Raw genomic sequence first — 21,884 nt, 5'->3', positions numbered from 1 at the left:
GAGCTAGAACTGGGCGGTGTGGGGTTTCTGGACTATGAAATTGGAGGCTGTGGATGGGAGATCCCCTGAGGTGATGAGGTTGTGGATGGTCTGGGAAGTGAGGTTGTGGTCGAGGGTGCAGTAGGAGGAGGTGTCCGCAAGTTAGCACCTGGTTTCAGCAGTATAGACGTCATTGTGCCAAACTACCATTGCTTCCCTGTTGTCCACGAGTTTGATGGTGAGGTAGGGGTTGGAACAAAGGGATTGGAGGCCTGCGCTTTGCAAGGATGAGAGGTTGGAGTGGGTGAGGTGGTGGACAGGTTGAGGTGATCAATATCATAGCGGCAGTTGCAGATGATGAGGTCAAGGGTGGATAACAGACCAGTACGGGGTGTCCGAGTGGATGCAGTATGTTGGAGGCAGGAGAAGGGGTCCTCGGGGGGGGTGGATGGGAGTCCTGATGGAAAAAGTAAGCCTGGAGATGGAGGTGTTGGAAGAAAAATTCAATGTCGCAATTCGTGTGGAATTTGTTGACCCAGCAGCGTAATGGGATGAAGGTGAGACCTTTACTGAGGACTGATCATTCATCCTCAGTAAAGGGGAACTCAGGGTGGTGGTGGTGGGGGGGGGGAGGTGAGGTGGTAAAAACACAGCAGGGCTGGGGCTAGGACCTGGTATAGAGCTGGAGTTGGGAGTGGGGGTGGAGACTGTCACTGAAGCGGGTGTGGTCATGGTATCATGGGTGACTCACCAAAGAAGTGGCGTACACCATGGTGGTCAGGGGGACAGAAGCGGTGCACTCGGTGGCATCCATGGTGGCTGAAGTGACGTTGTGTGTGATGTCTGCGGTGTCTTCGGTGGTGGCTGTGTGTTCATTGCTGGTATTCCAGTCAGCGAAATTCGTTGGGGGTGGAAGTGGCTAAGACGATGGCAACTGTGGGGGTGGAAGTGACATGCTGGAAGCATTTGCGCTGGCCCTGGTGGCAATCGTGGAGCAGGTGGTACTAGTGGGTCCTGGCAGTGATCATGGAGGCGGGGTTCCTGGTAGCGATCACTGAGATGGTGGGTCATGGCAGCATTCACAGAGGTGGTGGGTCCTCGCGGCAATCACAGAGGCGGTGGATCTTCGCGGTGGGTCCTTGTGGCGATCACGGATGTGGTGTGTCCTGGTGGTGACCACGGAGGTGCTGGTCCTGGCAGCGAGCACAGTGGTGCTTTAGTCCCCTATGACTGCAGTCTCTGAGATGGCTGGGGCAGAAGTGGTGTCATCATTTGCCACAGTCGCGGTGACTGTAGAGGCCATGTGGCTAATGGTGTCCGAGCACTTCCAGAGGCAAGAGAAGGTTCTGAAATGATTGAGGAATCCTGGGTTCGGAGGTAAGTATGTAAGAGGTTGGTGTACATTATGTACCTTGATATCTGTTAAGCTAGAGAAAAAACATTTGTTGCATGTGTGGATCCTTCTCAGGATGAAGAACAGCAAAGGTCCATTGCAGATCTGGGGGAGTATGGCAGTGAGCTAGGGGAGTATGGCAGTGAGCTGGGGCAGGGCTGACTTCAGGGACAGTAGGTGGTGGTGCAAGACTGTGAGCGTGGAGCAGAGGATCCAGAGGGAGAACCATTTTGGGAGGCTTTGGATTTGCTGTAGGTACTGGTTGTCCTGGTCAGGTCCAAACTGTGATGGCTTGAATGTAATCTGGAGTCCATGTGGGATAGGTCATTTGCATAGGCAGGTGCTGAGGAAGGAGATATGGCTGTGGCAGCAGGTCTGTTTCAGGATGTGGTTGAAGAGCTTCAGACCAGAGGAGATGACTTGGTGGGTTGCTGTGAGAGATAAAGACTCACTGAGATCTTTGTGGAGGGAGGAGGAGAACTTCTTCAAGGTGGACATCCTTGGAAGAGGCTTCATAGTAAATTTACAATGGCTAGGAGAAAGTAAGGACTGCAGATGCTGGAGATCAGAGCCGAGAGTGTGGTGCTGGAAAAGCACAGCAGGTCAGGCAGCATCCGAATGGCAGGAGAATCGACGTTTCAGTTATAAGTCTTTCATCAGGGATGTGGGGTGGGGTGAAGGGGGCTGAGAGATAAATTGGGATGTGGGGCTGGGGCTGGGGGAGAAGGTAGCTGTGAAGGCAAAGTGGATGCGCGTGGGGTGATGGTGATAAGTTGGAGTGGAGGGTGGAGCAGATAGGTGGGAAGGGAGGTGGACAGGTAAGAGGGTGGTGCAGTGCCATCCCACTCATGTCCAGATTCAGTGGATCATCTTTCATTATTTCAGCCACCTACAGTCAGACCCCATCACCAGAGATAGATTTCCTACCATACCCCATCAGCATTCCGTAGAGACCATTCCCTTCAAGACTCCCTCATTAGGTAAATGTCCTCCACCAACCCACCCTCCACTCCCAGCACCTTCCCGTGCCATCACGAGAGGTGCAAAACCTATGCACATACTTCCCCCTCACCTCCATCCAAGGCCCCAAATGATTCTTCTACATCCAGCAGAGATTTTCCTGCACATTCAAATACCTCACCTACTGTGTCGGTTGCTCTCGATGTGGTCTCCTCTACATTGGATAGACAGGATGCCAACTCACGGAGCATTTCAGAGAACATCTCTGGGACACACGCACCAAACAACCCTACCGCCCTGTGACTGACCATTTCAACTCCCCCTCCCACTCAGGGAGGGCATGCAAGTCATGGGCTTCCTCTATTGCCAAATCCTAACCACCGACACCTGGATGAAAAACGCTTCACCTTCTGCCTTGGGAGCCTTCAACCACATGGTATCAACATCGATTTCACCAGTTTCCACATCTCCCCTTCCCCCACCTCATTCCACATCCAGCCCTCAAACTTGGCATTGCATTCTGGAACTGCCCTACCTGTTCATCTTCCTTCCCATCTATCCATTCCATCCTCCACTCCGACCTATCACCATCACCCCCCACATTCATCCACCTTGCCTTCCCAGCTTCCTTTACCCCAAGTCCACCCTCTTCCTATTTATCTCTCGGCCCCCTTCCCACCCCTGCCTCCCACATTCCTGATGAAGGGCTTATGCCTGAAACATCGAATCTCCTGCTTCTCAGATGCTGCCTGACCTGGTGTGCATTTCCAGCACCACACTTTTCGACTCTGATCTCCAGCATCTGCAATCCTCTCTTTCTCGTACTCAGTATAATAATGGAAATCATGGTACAAAACTATCATTCTTATTATCAATGTTATCAATATCATGTTATCAATGCATCGAAATCCAACTTCATTAGTTTCATACCGGGAAGAGTTTCTCACTTCTTGTGGCAATTTTAACTTGAATGGAAAGGAATATTAGTCGGGATGTGTCAGGGTTAACTAATTTGATATCATTTTGCACCATGATCAATGTTAAAATTATCACCAGTTATTTTCATAGTTTCACTTCCTTCACATGTTATAAGGATTTTGAGTTTTAACAGGACAAATCAATAATTAGATCATATGTTTTGTAAATATCACAATTTAATTTCCTTTATATTTCCAAAAAAAGGAAAATACTGCTTTAAACCAAGGAGACTGTAAAGCAATGTCAACAGCTTTAAAATCCTGTTTACTGGAGTACATTGTCATTTGTTGCTATTTTCCTAGAGCTGAGACACCAAAGATAGCAGAGAGATGATGGGTTCTGAAAGAGGAGACAGTTGCTTGGCAACAAGGTATTGTTTGGCTCCTGACCATGTAACCATGGCTTGTATTGGGCCAGTGCAATGGAAACCATCTAGCTTTCAAAGATAAATCATCAATTAATCTCTCCCTTTGTCTCTCTCCAGTTTGGAGGGACCAGAAAGATTCCATAACAGCCAACTGGCTCCTCAATTAGCTTTCCTCGCAAATTTCTTTACTTTGTTGAAATGACAAGGAAAAGTCACTTTCAAAGATGCAAAATGAAGAAAATTCTCAACCTGTGAATGAAAGACAGCAATGGTGCACAAATAATGACCTACTGCAAAAGTACAGAAAGGAATTGGAAGAAACCAAAATAAAACAACGTCAATTCCTACGATCCACTTTGATCCTATGAAGCTCTTCCATGTTTCTTTTTTACACTGTTTCCAAACTTTAATTGTCTGTCTGGTTGTGAAAGGGAACAAATTAAAAACAGTAGAGTTCAAGTTATGCAGAGTTATAAATTAGTAATTTGTGTTTATTTATTTCCATAGATTGGAACTAAACAGTTTGCAATTTTTTTTTGTTTAAGTATAGAAAGCGAGTGAATGCATTATTTTAAACTGAGCTTGTCAATCCAGTAAAAAGGAATTATGGATGCTTTCACATAGGTCAGTTAACATGACTTCTGTCATTGAAAAATGTTGGAGTATATTATTAAAGCATGTAGCAGCAGGCATTTAGATAAATGGCAGAGTCAGCATGACTTAATGATGGGGGAAAAATGACAAAATAATTACAATTCCTTGAGAAGGAAACAACTAGGGTAACTGGAGGGTATCCAGTCGATGTAATATATTTGGATTTTCAAAAGGCATTCAAAAAGATACTGAACCTAACACTACTTAAAAGATATGTTGGTGTAGTATACCACCATGAATAGAGGATTGGGTAACTAACAGAAGACAGTGTTTGGATCGAGAAGGAAATTTCAGGACAGTAAAGGGTTCCATGCCGGGTTAACAATTACATGCAATTTATATGAATGACTTGTATGATGAAAGTGATTGTACTGTCATCAAGTTTGCAGATGACACAAAAATAGATGGGGAGGAAAACAGCGAAGATGACAGGAGTTGACAGAGAAACATGGGTAGGTTAAGTGAATGGGCAAAAAAAACTTGCCAACGGAATATAGTGTAGGAAAATAACACGTTTGCACTTTAGCAGGAAGAATAGAAGAGCTGAATATCATTTGAATGGACAAAGACTGAGGAAAGTCACAGCACAGCGGAATTGGTGGATCCCAGAGAATGAATCACAAAATAGCTAGTATCCAAGTTCAGTGAGAAATAAGGAAAGCAAATGAACTGTTGGCCTTTATTTCAAAGGAAATTGAGTATAAAAATAGGGAAAATTTGTGAAAACTATGCAAGGCATTTTTAGACCTACATGCATACTGTGAACAGTTTTGGCCCCTTTTTCTGATGAAAAATACATTGGCTTTATAGGCAGTCTAGATTCACTAGTATGAGATACTGAGAATAGAGGGATTTTCCTACGAAGAGAGGTTGAACGCATTGGGTCTGTACTCATTAGAATTCAGGAGAATGAGAGGTGACCTTATTAGAACATGTAAGATTCATGGGGAACTTGACATTTTAGATACTGAGTAGTTGCTTCCCTTTGTGGGAAAATCTAGGACCAGAGAGCATGATCTTAGGACAAGGATATACCCTTTAGAGCAAGAAATAAAGAGGATTTTTATTTCACTTGGAGAATGGTAAATCTTGTGGAATTCTTGACCTCACAAGGCCTTGATTATATACAAGGCTGAAATAGACAGATTACTAATCATTAAGAGAGTCAAGCATTGTGGCAATAGCCAAGAAAGCAGAGTTGAGGATTATCAGATCAGCCATGGTCTGATGGAATGGTGGCGCAGACTCAGTGGCCTACCTTTTGCTCCTTCACATTTTGGCCTTTATAAATATTGAGGCTTGATTCCCAGTGAGTCATGACAATTTATATATTTAACATTTTCGGTATTAAATTTCTGCTGAAAAATGTGTTGCTGGAAAAGTGCAGCAGATCAGGCAGCATCCAAGGAGCAAGAGAATCGACGTTTCGGGCATAAGCCCAGCCTGACCTGCTGCGCTTTTCCAGCAACACATTTTTCAGCTCTGATCTCCAGCATCTGCAGTCCTCACTTTCTCCTAGTTTCTTGAAGAAGGGCTTACGCCCAAAATTTCGATTCTCCTGTTCCTTTGATGCTGCCTGACCTGCTGCGCTTTTCCAGCAACACATTTTTCAGCTCGGATCTCCAGCATCTGCAGTCCTCAAGTTCTCCTAGGTATTAAATTTATCCCAAACCAAAAAGTATAAAACTAGAAATTATGACTCTTGTGGTGTAGTAGTTGTCTCCCGACGTCTGGGCTAGAAGCCTTGCTGTAAAGGTGTGTCGCAACAAATCTGAACTAGTAAATGTTAAAATAAATAAAACTAGAGATGAATTCTTCTCTTGTTTGCTTCCTGTTATCCACATGTCTCAGCAATCTCTCTTTTATTTGTGGTACTTAATTTAACAATGCTCTTCACCTGTATAAATTAAGAATATAATTGACGCCATTAACAACTGGAAACTTCTGTCTGCTACTATTTTAGGTGTATGATGGAAAAGACAACACATATCGGTCCCTTGGAGTGTTTACTGAATCTGAATTGCTGGGAGTTGTGTTAAATAGCACATCAAACCATATATGGTTGGAGTTTAATACAAATGGAACAGGGACTGGCCATGGATTTGAGTTAACATATGCAAGTAAGTGAATTCACCATATAAATGCAAGGTCTGCTTCTGTTGTCTTGTTCAGAGTTTGGTACTGAATGTTCAGTTCTTAACAGATGTGTTGTGGTGTTACATACAAGACATGGATGTTTTAACCTGTGGGCTAGATGTCAGAAAATTGCAAACGCATTTTTGATCTTTCTACAGCTCATGTAAAGAGGAAATTTTACCTCCAGCAATGACCACCCACCACTGACCTCGCTTCCCCCCCTCCTCCCCCCCCAAACACACACACACATTCACACAACATGCACAATAGTTGTTAAATATTAAATGGTATTCCTTGCTTTAGCAAACTATAAATAGACTGACATTCAGGGTTTGTTGATATATTTTTGTGACAGTATTTTCAAAACCCCATTGTTGATTCTCTAGCACTTTGATTTCTGCAATACCTTTAACTATGTTAGGATATCCTAAGCTGTTTAAAATGCGGCAGTTTAATATTGGGACCCATACAGTTATTAAGAGTGGAGTTGAAACCAAGAGGTAGACACTAAGGAGCACTTTAACGATTGAGAGAGAGAGAGATCGGCCAATTAATGAGGACCAATATTATTCGTATCTGCAGTAGACCAGAATTGGTATCTTGAGAGTTGCCAGACAAGAGGAGATTACAGAAATAGGAAGAGGTAAGGCCAAGCATGGATTTATACTTCAGAGTAGGAATTATAAAATTGAGTTTATGCGGGTCAATGAGCATAGGGATAGGTGAACAGAACTTGGAGCAAGTTAGGATATGGGCAGGAGATGCTTGGATGAATTGCAATCGGAGAGGGAAGGGAGGTGGACAGGGCACGGCTACTATTGGGGATCTATACACGACTCTTACTATTGTCATTTTTCTCACCTATCAATTAGGAGAGGAAGGTATGCGAGATATATTCACATTGTCCATTGGAAAATGAAAAGTGTGTGTGGGTTAGGAGGAATTGCACTTTGCAAGGAAGATCAACATTTTTGGTTCTTTCTGAACTGTACGTCATGGTGGTTAGGACTGATAAGCATGCAAGCTCCCTTCTAGTTTTTACCTTTCGTTGGGTGCCACCTTGTTCTGCACAAAAATAAGGATGTCTTTCAGTGAGTATTTACAATTGTTTTTAAAGTGACGAGAGTGTCATCATTGATCACAGTTAACAGCATGTGCAAGCTCTAAGGGGTGTATGATATTCGAGAAAAATTGAAAGTAAGGTAAACGTGGAGGAGTAGCATTGTTGAGCAAGGATAGCATTGGTGGAATGATCACAGACTGGTTTGGTTCAAGATGTTAGGATGCTGAATATATTCAAGGTGAGGAATACTGGGGAGAAGAAGTTGCTCATAGGAATGGCCTTTCAGCCATTCTAACAATAGTCAGCACATAGAACAAAGTATGGAAGAAACATTCAGGCGTGTTTGTAATAAAAATGTCAATAATTTGTGTGTAATATGGAAAGGTTAGATTGGCAATGGTAACCTGCAAAAGGAATTTATAAAATGCTTTTGAGAGAGGAACCAAATAGTGGATATCTTATTCTGGACTTAATAGTGTGCATTGTGATTGGACTAATTGCAGACCTTCATCAGAGTGAAGGCACCCTAATATAATAGTGACCATCGGATACATGATTCTTCCATTCAGTCTGAAAGGAGAAAAGTGCATCTAACTCTTGAGAAGTGGTGCTGAGCAAACTGATGAAACCATGGGCTGACAAGTCCCCAGGTGCTGTTTTTCAAACAGACTCTGCCCTCGCCCCTTCCCTCCCCAGCCCACCCCACAACACTGATAAGGTCCATCTGGTCCTCACTTCCAATGCCATCACCCTCTACATGCAAAGAATCATAAGTTACTATTTCTGCCACTTCTAGAAGATGCCAATCACATTCCCCTCCCTTGTTGGCATTCTCTCCAGGATACCCTGGTCCACTCCACCTCCACTACCAACACATGCCCATGCCCTCACAGCACCTACCGATGCTGTAGTATTCAGTTCCCATCCCATGTCACCCTGCAGCCATGTCTCTCTTATCCCAACTGTATTGAATCAGTTTATATCTTTGTGTGGCAACTTCATCCACTTTATTGCAAATGCTCCATGCATTAAGACACAGTGCCTTAAATTTTGTTGTCTGAGCATGTTTACGTTATTTTGCACTGTGGCTTGAATTCTCTGCCAATTCTGGCTTTTGTCTTTTTTCCCCTTTGTTTCCCTCTTTACCAATTGTCCTGCCATTTTAGTTTAAGCTTTGCCCAACCATATTAGGAAATACTCCCCCAGGATATCAATTCTGATTCTGCCATGGTGTAACCCATCCATCTTGTACTGTTGCATCTCCCCAGAATCGGTCCCAATATCCTCACAATTTGAAACCCTTTCCCTTGCACCATTTGTGCTATTAGCGTGTAGTTAGCATCCAAAATTGTCCAGGTCTGAGCAAACAGTCAGGAAAATGTTAGCCGGAGGCACATATATGCAGCAATATTAATACAAAGATGCCTTTTTAGTGCCACTTGTTGAATTGCAAATCCAGTTTCAGCTAAGGTGCAATGCTATGATCTACCAATTACCTGATATCTAAGAAATTGGCTGTAAAGCAATTGAATTGAAGTGTTTAGGTGAGAATTCATGATCACAGACCTGTGTATCTTGTGTTCAGCCTCTTTAGCTGAACTTGCCTATCCTGTGGCAGGGATTATTTCAACTCGTTTTATGAAAGGATCAAAACACTTCTACTTTAAGAATTACATTTATGTAGTGGATCCAAAAAGATGAGTTTCAAAATCCCATTGACTTTGAACCTTCTGAGATCAGTTATTCAAAACAGTGAAAACAAAATCTATTAATATGGTCATCTGAGGGTTTGGCATTATTTTGCAACCAATGAAAGGGAGGAGGAACTATTTGTGAATTGCACTGATATCATAGAATATGCTCGAGTGAATTTTCAACTTCATTGCTGAGATAATAATTTGTATTATCACATTTTATGGATAACCTGCCTCATTATTATTCTACTACAAATCAAGGAATGAGAATCGGATTTTTTTAACCAAATGCAGATGATCCTTTTTTGCTAAATTACTGCTGAGATTGTGAAGACAAAAATCTATCCCACTGTGCATGTTGCTTTAGACCCTTGTGTTCTTTGTTTCCTGAATAAAACATGCTTTTTGCTTTTACTGCAACAGCATTGCTTTAGTTCTGTAAGAAACCCACCTTGGGTGCTGGTAGCACTTTCTAATCGGATTAACCTGTATGTTAAACTATATTCCACTACTTTTTCAAGTGGCTAAATTAATTAGCAAACAGGTCAATCAGAGTTAATGAGATTTACACTAATCATGCAGTTCAAAATGTAGAAAGAGGAGAAGGTGTCTCTGACGCTCAAGCTGCTTTGAAGCCGTTGCTTCTGAGGGGGAAAAAAACACTGTCTGACTTATTAGTACACTTCCCTGGGACAGATTGAATTGTCAACTGCATCACTTTAAATGTTTTAACTGACTGGACAGTGACCTCATTTGTGTAATGTTTAGAGTTCAAAATTCAAATTAGTGACAATAGAATGTTAGGAAAACAGTATTTAAAAGCACAGTAATATTTGGAAATGAATGTGTTGGATGTACTGGAGCTCTATTTTGAAGAATATAGACAAGTTGCACCATTATGTATCACTCACAAAGTGTTTTTTTTTCCTTTTTGGGTTATTTTTGTGAAGGGTTTTCCTTTTTTCAAAAAGAAACAAAGTCAGAAAGTCCTTCTGGAACTGTGAATTAATCCAACATGGCTTAGAAAATGAATGGCTGTTGATACATCTCATGTGTTCATGAAAGCGTGTCATTAGCTTGTTTTCAGTTCAGAATAAGGAAGGATTGTTATTCTTTTGAAAAGCCAGAGACCAAAAGATTTTAGGGCAGTTTGGAGTAGACATGATTGAAGTCAGAAATTGATGTATTTTTTCTCCTAGGAAAGAGTTTTCAGAGGAATTCAGGAAATTGGGACAATACAACCTAAGAACAGGAGTAAGTTGTTTGGTTCCTTAAGCTTGCTCTGCCATTTAATAGGGTCATGGCTGATCCAATGCTCTCCATGTCTACTTTCCTGGCTTTTCTGATAGCCCTTGATTCCCTTACTGGTCAGTAACTTAGCTATCTCAGCTTGAAATGCTCACATTTATTTTTCAAACTGTGGAGATGTTGTGTAATAAGTTACCTCAGCAGAAACTTAGTCTTTCCAGATTCCTGACCATAAGGTTTTGGTTAGAAATCTGCAGGTGATCTGAAACTGAGAAAGTCTAAGCTCTCAATTTTGTGAAAAAGTTCAGAGTAAAAATTGGGAGCACTTTAAAAAAAATGCTAGTTTCCATGCTAGAATTGGAGTTGTCCTGGTGTATCATTAGCTGGGATTATGATACAAATCATTTACCGTAAAATCATTATGGAAAGAAAGGATTTGCATTTATATCATGTTATAGCCACTTACAGTATTTCTGTTACGCACACACTGTTTTAAAGTAAGAAAGTATTTCGTAATCTAATGGCAAAAGTTATAAAAGGTGGCTGAAGGGTAGAAGGCAGAGGGTAGTGGTGGAGGGTTGCTTTTCAGACCATAGACCTGTGACCACTGGTGTGCCATAAGGATTGGTGCTGGGTCCACTGCTTTTTATCATTCATGTAAATGATTTGGATGTGAACATAGTAGGTACAATTGATAAGTTTGCAGATGACACCAAAATTGGAGGTGTAGTGGGCAGTGAAGAAAGTTACCTCTGATTACAACAGGATCTTGATCAGATGGGCCAATGGGCCGAGGAGTGGCAGATGGATAAACGTGAAGTGCTGCATTTTGGAAAGCAATTCAGAGCAGGACTTAAACACTTAATAGTGAGGTCTTGGGAATTATACTGAACAAAGAGTCCTTGAAGTGTAGGTTCATAGTTTCTTGAACATGGAGTCTCAGGTAGATAGAATAGTGAAGGAGGTGCGCTTTCCTTTATTGGTCAGAGCATTGAGTGTAGGATTTGGGAAGTCATGTTGTGCTATACAAGACATTGGTTCGGCCACTTTTTGAATATTGTGTACATTCTGGACTCGCTGCTATACGAAGGACATTGTGAAATTTGTAAGGGTTCAGAAAAGATTTGCAAGGATGTTGCCAGTTTTGGAGGGTTTGAGCTATAAGAAGAGGCTGAATAGACTGGGGCTGTTTTCCCCAGGGCATCAGAGGCTGAGGAGTGACCTTATAAATGTTTGGATAATCATGAGGACTATGGATAGGGTAAATAGACAAGGTCTTTTTCCTGGGTTGGGCGAGTCCAGAACTAGAGGTTTAGGGTGACTGGGGAAAGATTTAAAAGGAACCTAAGGGTCAATTTTTTTCACGCAAAGGGTGGTGCATGTATGGAATGAGCTGCCAGATGAAGTGGTAGAGGCTGGTCCAATTATAATATTTAAAAGGCATCTGGATGTGTATAAGAATAGCAAAGGTTTAGAGGGATATGGGCCAAGTGCTGGCAAATGCGATTAGATTAATTTATGACATCTGGTTAGCATGGACGAGTTGAAGCGAAGCATCTGTTTCCATGCTGTACATCTCTATGACTCTATAATGCAGCTCTAAAGTTTAACATGTTATAGTTTATGTTCACTAGTTTGAAATGTATTTGGTTAAGAAGCAGTGCATGAACCTACAGTCAATTTCTTAACTAACTTTGATGACTTATTTCCACTGCAAACAAGATGCAAACATTCCTCCCTTTCTGTCCTTTCCTCCATTTTTCTATATTGCCACAAAGTCTCTCTTTGTGCTAATTTATCTGTGAACCATTAGTTTCCCCACTGCATCATTCTATTGTCATCAAGTTGAGGAATATTAATGTGAGTGATTGGAGCACCTAACTTTTCCAGGAACCTGTATCAGCACCAATATTCATATATGTGTGACCTGTTCTGAGGAAGGCTCACTCGACCTGAAACATTAACTCTAATTTCTCTTCATAGATGCTGCCAGACTTGCTGAGTTTTTCCAGCAATTTATATTTTTCTTGCCAATATTTATTGTGCTGGGCTGGGTATAATAATACCAGACACAAAACAAAGATGTCTTTAAGCAGTTTCTCACAAACGAGATGGCTCTACAATTGTATCTTGTTGCATTCTTTAATATTTATTTAGTGGCATTGAGGACTTTTGAAAACAACACAGAAATCAGTCCCTTGAAGGTCACTGCATCAGCACTTACTCTCCACATGTCTGTTTGATACGTTTCTAAATCCTGGGGATGCCGGCGTCACTTTATTCAATTCTTTGAAAATGAAAAGCAAGCAGAATCCCTGAGGGTGCATAATAACAAAGGGGATGAATATCAACATTTTTTTTCTCAGAGTACTTCATCACTTACATGTTTATATGTATTTGATTTCCCCCTTGCTTTCTGTCAAACAACAGGAGACAACTGAGCATGTACACACAGTAATTTTCAATTTGCAAGACCGTTTTGTTGAAATTTTCCAATACCTATGGACACAGCAAGTAAGACCATCTACCCCATGGAGAATGTCATCATAAGTACATCGCACAGAAAGGGCTCACCACTGGGAATTTTCTTTCAAACCTTGTACACAACTGGGGAATATTGCTGGATAGGTCACAAGCATGGTTGCTGTTATATGTCTTATAATTGACCTCAATGCAAATAGAAGGGAGCTTGGTCTATGTTTACCACAACTATGAGTGTGTGTCACGTCTCCTGAAGGTGGTCTTTTGGACTTAATGACAAAATTTTAGAAAGGAGCCTAAACATCGTTCTGAAGGCAGTTTGTTTGGGTATGATGTGATGACTTGGAAGCTGTCATTTGTATCTTAGCTGTTTCTAGGCCTGGATATTCAAAGGATCAACATCTCAGTGATCCCAGTGACTGGTGTACCACCCATTTAGTAGCCAGAGGATTGGGAATGGAGCTGGGAAACCATGGAAGTGAATCATTTTCTGAACATGGCCTTATAAAGGACATGATCAACTTAGCTGGGACATCATATAGAGTATTAAGAGGTTCTTGGCAAATTTATATTTTTCTTTCTATCAATCAAAACTGTTTCAGCACTGTCAGCCTTGTTAAAGCTGGCTTGGTGGTGGTCTGCTTCAGAGATTTCAAATGGCTGTCGGACCCCTGGGAAATCTTGAGAAACCCCACTACCTACCACATTCCTTCCCATCCATGAGAAAGTCAGCACAGGTGGGAAGGGAAGGTGCAGACTGACACATAGCAGTTGGTTCGTTTCTATTTTTACCATCCTGTCTTTGGTCCGTGCTAACTGTTCACAGTCACGATCAATCATTTGGCTGAAGGCCAAAAATGTTATATGTCTAAGTTTGTTGACGATACAAAACCAGGTGGGAATGTGAGTTGTGAGGAGGATGCAAAGATGTTTAAGAAGGTTTAGACAGACTGAGTGATTGGACAAGGACATGGCAGATGGAATGCAATGTGGGAAAATGAGGAGGTATCAATTTAGGTAGGTATTAGTATCCAAAGGGAACTCAATGTCCTTGTTCATGAGTCACTCAACACTAGCACACAGAAACAACAAGCAATTGGGAAGGCAAATAACATGATGGCCTTTAATGCAGGAAAGCTTGAGTTCAGGAGGAAAGATGTTCTGCTGCAATTACATAGAGACAATGTTTGATCACCTTCACAAAGGAATGTATACTTGCCATAGGAGGGGAGTGGTATAGAAATAAGAGGTAGACCACTTAGAACTGAGAAAAGGAGAAGTATGTCTTCACTCAAAGGTGAGTAAACATTATGGGTTCACTACTATGGAGGGCTGTGGATGTTCAGACATTAAGTGTGTTCATGATAAAAATCAATGGATTGCTGGATCTTGGTGAGACCTGGGGTTAAGTGCAAGAAAATGGCATTGAGGTGGATCAGCATTGATGTAAGCCAAAATTCACATGACACCACCTTATAGTCCAACAGGCTTATTTGAAATCACAAGCTTTCAGAACGTAGCTACACTCCAAAAGCTTGTGATTTAAAATAAACCTGTTGGACTATAACTTGGTTTCGTGTGACTATTGACTTTGTCCAATCCACTCCAACACCAGCACCTCCACATCATGGCTAACCATGACCTAACTGAATGGTGGAGGAGACCTAAGGGACAGAAAGGCTGACTGCTGCCTCAGTTTAGTTCCTGTGTATTTCACGATGATTAATTGTTGGTTTGCAGTTTGTGAAAATGCATTAATTGAAGAGCTGATTATCACTGCTGAATGCTGGAAGATCCCCTTAGTTTGATGCCAGATTCAAACTGACACCAAAAAAGGGGAAATCTGTAGTGTGGAGCTCAGTGTTGGTGTTGAACATCATCATTAGGCTGATGACTCTGATTTGAGGCTTTTTTTTGGAAGAACAAACATCTTAAGAAAAAAAGTCAGAATGATGCCATGAGCAGCAGGAGTACACCCCCACAGAACTTAAAATTGGCCCCAAAGCACCTAACAAGCTTGACATTCTTCTAATTAATATGGATGAGCTGTTTTTCGAGGCACAACAGGTACTGGCAGCTTGTCAAAGTAATGTAAATGAGTCGCAGGGTTGAATTTCAAGCTGCAATCAGGCCTTTTGTTTTAGATGTGTATTCAGCAGGTTCTTTACACAGACAGTTGTGAGAGCATGGAATGCATTGCCAGCAGCAGTTGTGGAGGCAGGGTCCTTACGGACATTTAAGAGACTCCTAGACATGCATATGGTCACAGAAATATGAGGGTGCATACATGAGGATCAGTGGTAGGCACAACATTGTGGGCTGAAGGGCCTGTTCTGTGCTGTACTGTTCTATGTTCTATGTTCAGTGCCAATGGCTGGATATGAGTTTAAAGTGTGCAGCCACAAATTCTTCGTCAAGGTGTAATCATGATAAAAGCTGCTACTGAAATCCTTGAGTTGAAGAAATTCTGGATTAGCGTGCATTTTGTTTGTGTTGATTTTAGTTAGTTTCAACTTGTAACAAATGTCGAAAACCTATTTGAGTATGAATCCTTAGAATCCAGAAAAACAAATCTTCCTGATATTCATTAGGAATGACCCCGTGCACTGTGATGCTGGGATACAAGCTAACAGTGCTGCTGCCAAAATTCCCTTTCCTTAGCTGTTTCTGTTGAACAAAAAATGGGTTATTTGAGAGTAGCACAAGTTTTTAAAAACCTGTTTAAATGACTAAATTTTGTGCCCTGACTTGGTGACATCATAACTTTCACCAATTATTATTATTGTTGTCATTTTTATTAACATTTGAAACTTATTAACTGCATCCACAGACCACATAACTAGAATACGTAATAGGAGCAGGAGAACTTGGAGAGATTTGCTAAGCTCCAAGTCAAGAAACAGCCTTCAATAGTCTCTGTTGCTCAGCACTGACCATCAAGTACACATTATCAAAATTTTTTTAGATTTCTCATGTTTTATTTGTGTACATAAAACTCTCTCTGCTGATTAAAAGTTGAAGTTCAGATCCATTTAAATACATTTTGGACAATTTATAGTAATGTATTCATTGGTCTGTAAAAGTCAATAAGGCAGAAGTGGGTACTGCAGATGCTGGAGGTTAGAGTCAAGATTAGAGTGGTGCTGGAAAGGCACAGCAGATCAGGCGGTATCCGAGGAGCAGGAAAATCGATGTTTCGGGCAAAAGCCTTCATCAGGAATGAGGCTGGGAGCCTCTGGGATGGAGAGATAAATGGGAGGAGGGTGGGCCCAGAGAGAAGGTAGCTGAGAGTGCAATGGATGAATGGAGTGGGGGGTAAAGGTGATAGGTTGGAGGAGAGGGTGGAGTGGATTGGTGGGAAGGAAATTTGATAGGTGGGACAGGTCATGAGGATGGTGCTGAGCTGAAAGGTGGGAACTGAGGTAAAGTGGGAAGGAGGGAAATAAGGAAACTGGTGAAGTTCACATTGATGCCATGGGTTTGAAGGGTCCCAATGCGGAAGGTGAGATGTTCTTCCTCCAGATGTCAGGTGGTGAGGGAGTGGCAGTGGAGGAGGCCCAGGACCTGCATGTCCTCAGCAAGGTGAGGGAGGGGGTGGTGGTGGGAGCGGGAGGGGGAGGGAAAGTTGACATGTTCAGCTATGGAGTGGTGGGGTTGATTGGTGTGGGTGTCCCAGAGATGTTCTCTGAAGCGCGGGAGCAACGGGTACAATAAATGACATTAGATTAGATTCTCTATGGTGTAGAAACAGGCCCTTCAGTCCAGCAAGTTTACACTGACCCTCTGAAGAGTAACCCACCCAGACCCATTTCCCTCTGACTAATGCACCTCACACTATGGGCAATTTAACATGACCAATTCACCTGATCTGCCTATCTTTGGACTGTGGGAGGAAAACAGAGCACCGGGAGTAAACTCACGCAGACACTGGGAGAATGTGCAAACTCCACACAGACAGTCGCTTGAGGTTGGAATTGAACCTGGGACCCTGGTGCGATGAGACAGCAGTGCTAACCACTGAGCCACCATAGCACCCACATGTGTGGAAGTGCAGGTGAAATTTTGATGGATGTGGAAGGCTCCTTTGGGGCTTTGGACAAAGGTGTGGGTGCAGGAGGGTGGGTTGTTGGGGGCATGGACTTGACCAGGCAGTCGCGGAGGGAATGGTCTTTGCGGAAAGCGAGTAGGGGTGGGGATGGAAATATATCCCTGGTAGTGGGGTCTGTTTGGAGGTGGCAGAAATGTCAACAGGCAATGCGATTTATGAGGAGATTGGTGGGGTTGAAGGTGAGGACTGAGGGGTTCTGTCCTTGTTGCGGTTGGAGGGGTGGTGTTCATGGGTGGAGGTGTGGGACATGGATGAATTGCATTGGAGGGCATCTTCAACCACGTGGGAGAGGAAGTTATGGTCTTAGTCTTGCTTAATAGTAAACTTTCCAAACAAAACTTCAACTATATCTCTCAGTCAGTTTTCCAGCTATCATTTTGATTGGGAAATGTGGACACTTTCAACATTAGCTTTGGTAAAAAAAACAAATGGTGTTCTTTGTCAGTAATGTAACCCATCTGAGGTTTCTCCTTGCTGAAACTCTGGTGGAGTGTAAAGGACAGTCGACTAAGTCACACCAGATTATTTTTCTGTCTATTCATGTTTAAGGTTAGCTCCAATGTCACTTAAATATTAAAGTAGCAGAGTTTAAAAGTTTATTAGCTGTTTTACATAAGTAACATGCCAAGTGTGGGCATGAGCATATGTGGGAAATTTTCTCCATTGTTACTGGGCTGCTTGACACACTCAGTGATTCTAGGCAGTAGACTTAGCAATGTGTTTTGTATTCCATTTATCAGTGAATTAAATGGCAAGCAATATTTTTTTGAATATGAGTGTTGTGCCACTGTAATTTCTGAAGAATGAAATAGTGCTTTGAGCTAGTGATGATGTCGAGGGTTTCTGCTAGCGATCACAGAGTGAAAAATGACAAAAGTCAAAAGACACTGCTCCTATAACTGACATCACACCCAGGCGAGTGGAGCATGCATAGGGCATGGTTTTACAGGTGGCAGTAAGATTGATTCTGTTGTGATGTAATTCTTTCTGTCATGGTTTCATGTCTCTGTTGAGCAATGGAAACTAATTTCAGCGAAAAATTTCTTGTTCACAGGCTTTGATTTGGTGAAGTGCGAGGATCCAGGAACTCCTAATTACGGCTACAAGCTGCGAGATGGAGGGCACTTTGCCGACACTGTGATCTTATACAGCTGCAACCCAGGATATACACTGCATGGAAGCAATACACTGACGTGCCTGAGTGGAGATCGGAGAGTATGGGACAACCCTTTGCCATCATGTATAGGTAAAATCAAGAATGATGTGAATTTGGAGATTTCACTTGCAGGTATTATGGGCTTGCAGGGTGCCATATTTCCCACATTCCTAATGGACAGCCTATCTGTCAGACCATGGACCCCAGTTATATTACTGATTCTGAATACAGATTGCTACCATTCTGAGAGGCTGGCAACTTCGTTGCCCCAGCAGCGCCAGGATGGAGTGGTGACTGCAAACAGAACTGCAAGCAGTCCCAAAGAATGGGGTAGTCATGGAGACTGGACGTTCCCTCATTTGAGTTTATGGTATTATGAAGAAATTTTGCTGGTGTCAGTTTCTTAGCTAAAGCTCAGTGACATCATAGAAAACAAGGAGCTATTGGGAAAAAAAAGCAGGTATTGAATTTTTAAAAGTCATTCACTTGATGTGACTGTCACTGGCTCAACCAGTATTTATTGTCCATCTGTAATGGTCCTGAGGAAGGTGGTGAGCTGCCTTCTCAAACTCCGATGGTCCATACGATGTAGGGACACTCTCAGTATTGTTTGGAAGGGAGATGTTGACCCTGTGACAATGAAGAAGCACAGTGTTTTTTTCAAATCAGGTTGGAGTGTGGTTTGGAAGGGAACTTGCAGTTTGTGGTCCTACTAGATGTTAGAGGTTATGGATTTGGAAGATGCTGTCAAAAGAGCCTGCATGAGTTGCTGCAGTGCACATTACCACCAATTTACAGTGACAGAGAATGGATGTGTTGCCAGTTTGTTCTGGATGATGTCAATGGGAAATATGGGAAATATTCTATCACTTAGGCCTTACTGATGGTTGACAGGCTTTAGAGAGTGAAATGTGGAGCTCCTATACATAGAATTTCTAGCCCTTAACCTGCTTTTGTGGCCAATGTATTTATATAGCTGAAACAAAAACAGAAAATGCTGGAGAAACTCAGCAGGTCTGGCAGTATCTTGGTGAGAAAACAGAGTTAATGTTTTGAGTCCAGTGACCTTTTCTTCACTCCACTGACTCTTATAGATCTGAAACAGTTTAACCTCTGGTCACTGGTAACCAGCGAGCATTGATAATGAGGAATTCAGCAATTGAAGTGCCATTAAATGTCAAGTGAATATGGTTGTGTTACACAAGGTAACATATACAATCGGGTTAATCTGAGCCAAGCCAAGGTTTTTCCCATTCTGATGTATAACACAGCCACTAGGCAGAGGATGGGGCATTCAGTGAAGTTGAAGATATGCATGTCTTTGACTCCTCATGTTCTTAGCAGTATCAAGTAACCTGTATATAGTATTAAGATGTAATAAAGTTAAAAGTCACACAGCACCAGGTTATAGTCCAACAGGTTTATTTGGAAGTACAAGCTTTCAGAGCGCTGCTCCTTTGTTACATAGCTACCTGATGAAGGAGCAGTGCTCTGAAAGGTTGTACTTCCAAATAAACCTGTTGGACTATAACCTGGTGCTGTGTGATTTTTAACTTTGTTCACACCAGACCAACACCGGCACCTCCACATCACGGCTAAGATGTAATAGACATTATTTCGTTACCCAAAATAAATATGTCTTCTGTTGAGATTTATTTATAATACATCTTTTGCGCCAAATTGCTAGAATGACCCTAGACCAACATAGAAAGAATGATTGGTGGCAACTCCCTATCCCAACTGCAAGTACTTGGTAGTCACATCTTTTCATCACTATTATAACATGTTTGTGATGGTGGACACATTTGAGTAAAGTAACCAACTGTGATGAGAACCATAAGGAATTCAAAGAGATAGGAACAAAGAAATTCCTGTAAAGAAGTGAGTTGCTGCTTTACTTGCAGAAACATTTCAGAAAGGATCAGCTTGTCAGTCAGGTGCTGAAAGAGTTTAAATGGCTATCAGTCAAATTCAGGCTTGTAGGAGCTGAGTCGAAGAGTGTGGTGCTGGAAAAGCACAGCCAGTCAGGCAGCATCCGAGGAGCAGGAAAATCAATGTTTCAGGCATATGCCCTTCATCAGGAATGAGCCTCACCCTCTTTCACTCTGATCTCCACCATCTGTAGTCCTTACTTTGTCCTTGTAGGAACTGAAACAGCTAGCAGCTGTACTCTGATGCCAAAAGACAAACCAGCCCTGGGGTGGAAACAAAGCTTAGAACAAAACCAACATCGGCTACATTTCATCACACTTGGGCAATTATGTGGTGCAAGGTCTGACTGAGAAATCAGACAAAATGCAATCAATTTGGCATCAGCAGTCCCAAAGAGAAAGGATAGAAAATGTATCGGAATGGTGCAAAACCCAGGCTAAAGGGCTGCGAACAATAAAGCACAAGCACTTAATGGGGAAAAAAAATCATTGCAGCAGTTGTCAATGGGCACCAATGTGATACAACTGCAAAATTTTAATCAGTCACAATTTTAAATCCAAGTTGAGAATATCTGATCCGCACTTAATTATCATAAGTCTACTGCAGAGTATTAAGACCAGGAAAAGCATTCAGAAGCAAGAGAAATTTTATTTAAATATTAGAATATTTTAATTGCACAAAGAGCACAAATGCATCTTTCCTTCTGGGGGAAACAATGCACAATTCATTCCAACAAAAGCAGAAAAAGCCACAAACCTCTTTTCAAAATGTCCAGAAATCCTTCAGCTAGTTCAAAGAGCAGCAAGCTCTATTTGATTCCCAAGTCTGGAAAGGTTATACTAATATTGCAGAAGTACTATTTACAAGTTTGAAATATTTAAGAGCATCTCAAAAGTGATTCTAAAACTTTGAATCACTAGAGAGCAGACTGTAAATACAATTTATAGTTTTATGTGGAGAATCTCTTCCAGTTCAACTGAGATACAGAATTGGAAAAGCAAGTAAATAAAGGAAAGCTTACCAGTAATTTAAAATGAAATTGCACTCCTGAATACAAGAAGACAAAACTGTAGAATATCAAATTTAAAATGAAATAGAAATTACATATTAAAATACTTCCACAGCAATAAGTTTAGTAAGTTTTTGCATTAAAGAGAAATGTCAAAGACATATTGTATTCTTGCTGATTCAATTTCAGAGACAATTCTAACAAAACACAACATTGAAATTTGTGGGGAAAGAAAACATTCTGATGATAAAGAATTGTTTCAAAATTAAATACCAACTGCCAACAATGAAATGTCAATCAGCAACAGAACATGTCAATGCTCTGTTATGGCCAATAGGTCCTCTGATAAATTATATCAGAGGATAAATTATATCCTCTGATAAATTATTTTAGGCAGCATGATGGCACAGTGGTTAGCACTGCTTCCTCACAGCGCCAGAGACCCGGGTTCAATCCCCGCCTCAGGCAACTCTCTGTGTGGAGTTTGCATATTCCCCCTGTGTCTGCATGGGTTTCCTCCCATAATCCAAAAGTGTGCAGGTTAGGTGAATTGGCCATGCTAAATTGCCCCTGGTGAAAGGGTAAATGTAGGGGAATGGGTCTGGATGATTTGCGCTTTGGTAGGTCGCTGTGGACTTTTGGGCCGAAGGGCCTGTTTCCACACTGTAAGTAATCTAATCTAAATCACCAGAAGATGCAAAAACTTTTGAATGGGTTTTTAAAGCT

At 41.9% G+C, this 21,884-nt stretch overlaps 1 protein-coding gene across 1 annotated transcript in view; it reads left to right on the top strand.

Moving 5' to 3' along the window:
- The window catches only part of LOC132835936 (CUB and sushi domain-containing protein 1-like), a 2,426,762-nt gene that overhangs the window by 1,914,967 nt on the left and 489,911 nt on the right, over positions 1–21,884 (top strand). Inside the window, exons 24-25 of the mRNA XM_060855058.1 lie at positions 6,295–6,451; positions 18,116–18,307. Coding sequence (XP_060711041.1) covers positions 6,295–6,451; positions 18,116–18,307 — 349 coding nt within the window. The remainder of the gene's footprint in view (positions 1–6,294; positions 6,452–18,115; positions 18,308–21,884) is intronic.

The sequence above is a fragment of the Hemiscyllium ocellatum genome, chromosome 3, assembly GCF_020745735.1.
Source record: "Hemiscyllium ocellatum isolate sHemOce1 chromosome 3, sHemOce1.pat.X.cur, whole genome shotgun sequence".
Taxonomy (NCBI): domain Eukaryota; kingdom Metazoa; phylum Chordata; class Chondrichthyes; order Orectolobiformes; family Hemiscylliidae; genus Hemiscyllium; species Hemiscyllium ocellatum.
Note: the sequence above shows the minus strand (reverse complement) of the source record. Positions and strands in the feature narration are given on the sequence as shown.